The 607-nt window shown below is 32.6% G+C and overlaps 1 protein-coding gene across 1 annotated transcript in view; it reads left to right on the forward strand.

Annotated features, from left to right (window-relative positions):
• Nucleotides 1–443, forward strand: part of ADGB (androglobin) — a gene marked incomplete at its 3' end in the record, with an annotated part of 133,531 nt that extends 133,088 nt beyond the window's left edge. Inside the window, exon 27 of the mRNA XM_008586395.1 lies at nt 244–443. Coding sequence (XP_008584617.1) covers nt 244–443 — 200 coding nt within the window. The remainder of the gene's footprint in view (nt 1–243) is intronic.
• Between the last annotated feature and the right edge of the window lie 164 nt (nt 444–607).

Consider the following 607-nt stretch of genomic DNA (forward strand, 5'->3'; position numbering starts at 1 on the left):
TGTATATTCTTCTAACAATGAGTGGTTGCTCAGAATGTGCATTGCTTTATTTAGGTCAAATACTATTATAGTAGGTATGTTTAACACCAGAGTATTTCCAAGAAGACAGTGATGCTGGGTTTTATCTCATTAAAACAAAAGGAATTGACCTATTCTTTGAGTGCTTTATAAAGAATTCTAAATAATTTAGTCAATAATAACTATGCATATCACATATTTTAATTTAATGTTTCTCTTACTCAGCTAGCAAGCAAGTTCTATCTCATGCTGCATCTAAGAAAGAGCAAGAAGTGTATAGTAAGAAGAAATTTACCCAGGGAAGTCAGAAATACAATAGAGGTAAACCTGGAAGTTCAGTACAAGACACTGGTCTATCTCTTTTGGAGGAGGAAACTGTCAGTGTGCCTACTACTATAGAAGAAAGTTCTAGCATGCCACAGCAGGTATATTTACATTAAAAAAGAATTATTTAATTGAATTGCTCCTAAAAAATCTAGCACAGAATAAAACGATTCTCTTCCTAAAAGTTGTCAATGTATAATACTTTCTATATGCAGTGCCACCAGTGTATAACCAGAATTGAATAAGACTTTACTGAATAGTCTCA

The sequence above is a fragment of the Galeopterus variegatus genome, unplaced genomic scaffold (genome assembly GCF_000696425.1).
Source record: "Galeopterus variegatus unplaced genomic scaffold, G_variegatus-3.0.2 Scaffold3972, whole genome shotgun sequence".
Lineage (NCBI taxonomy): Eukaryota > Metazoa > Chordata > Mammalia > Dermoptera > Cynocephalidae > Galeopterus > Galeopterus variegatus.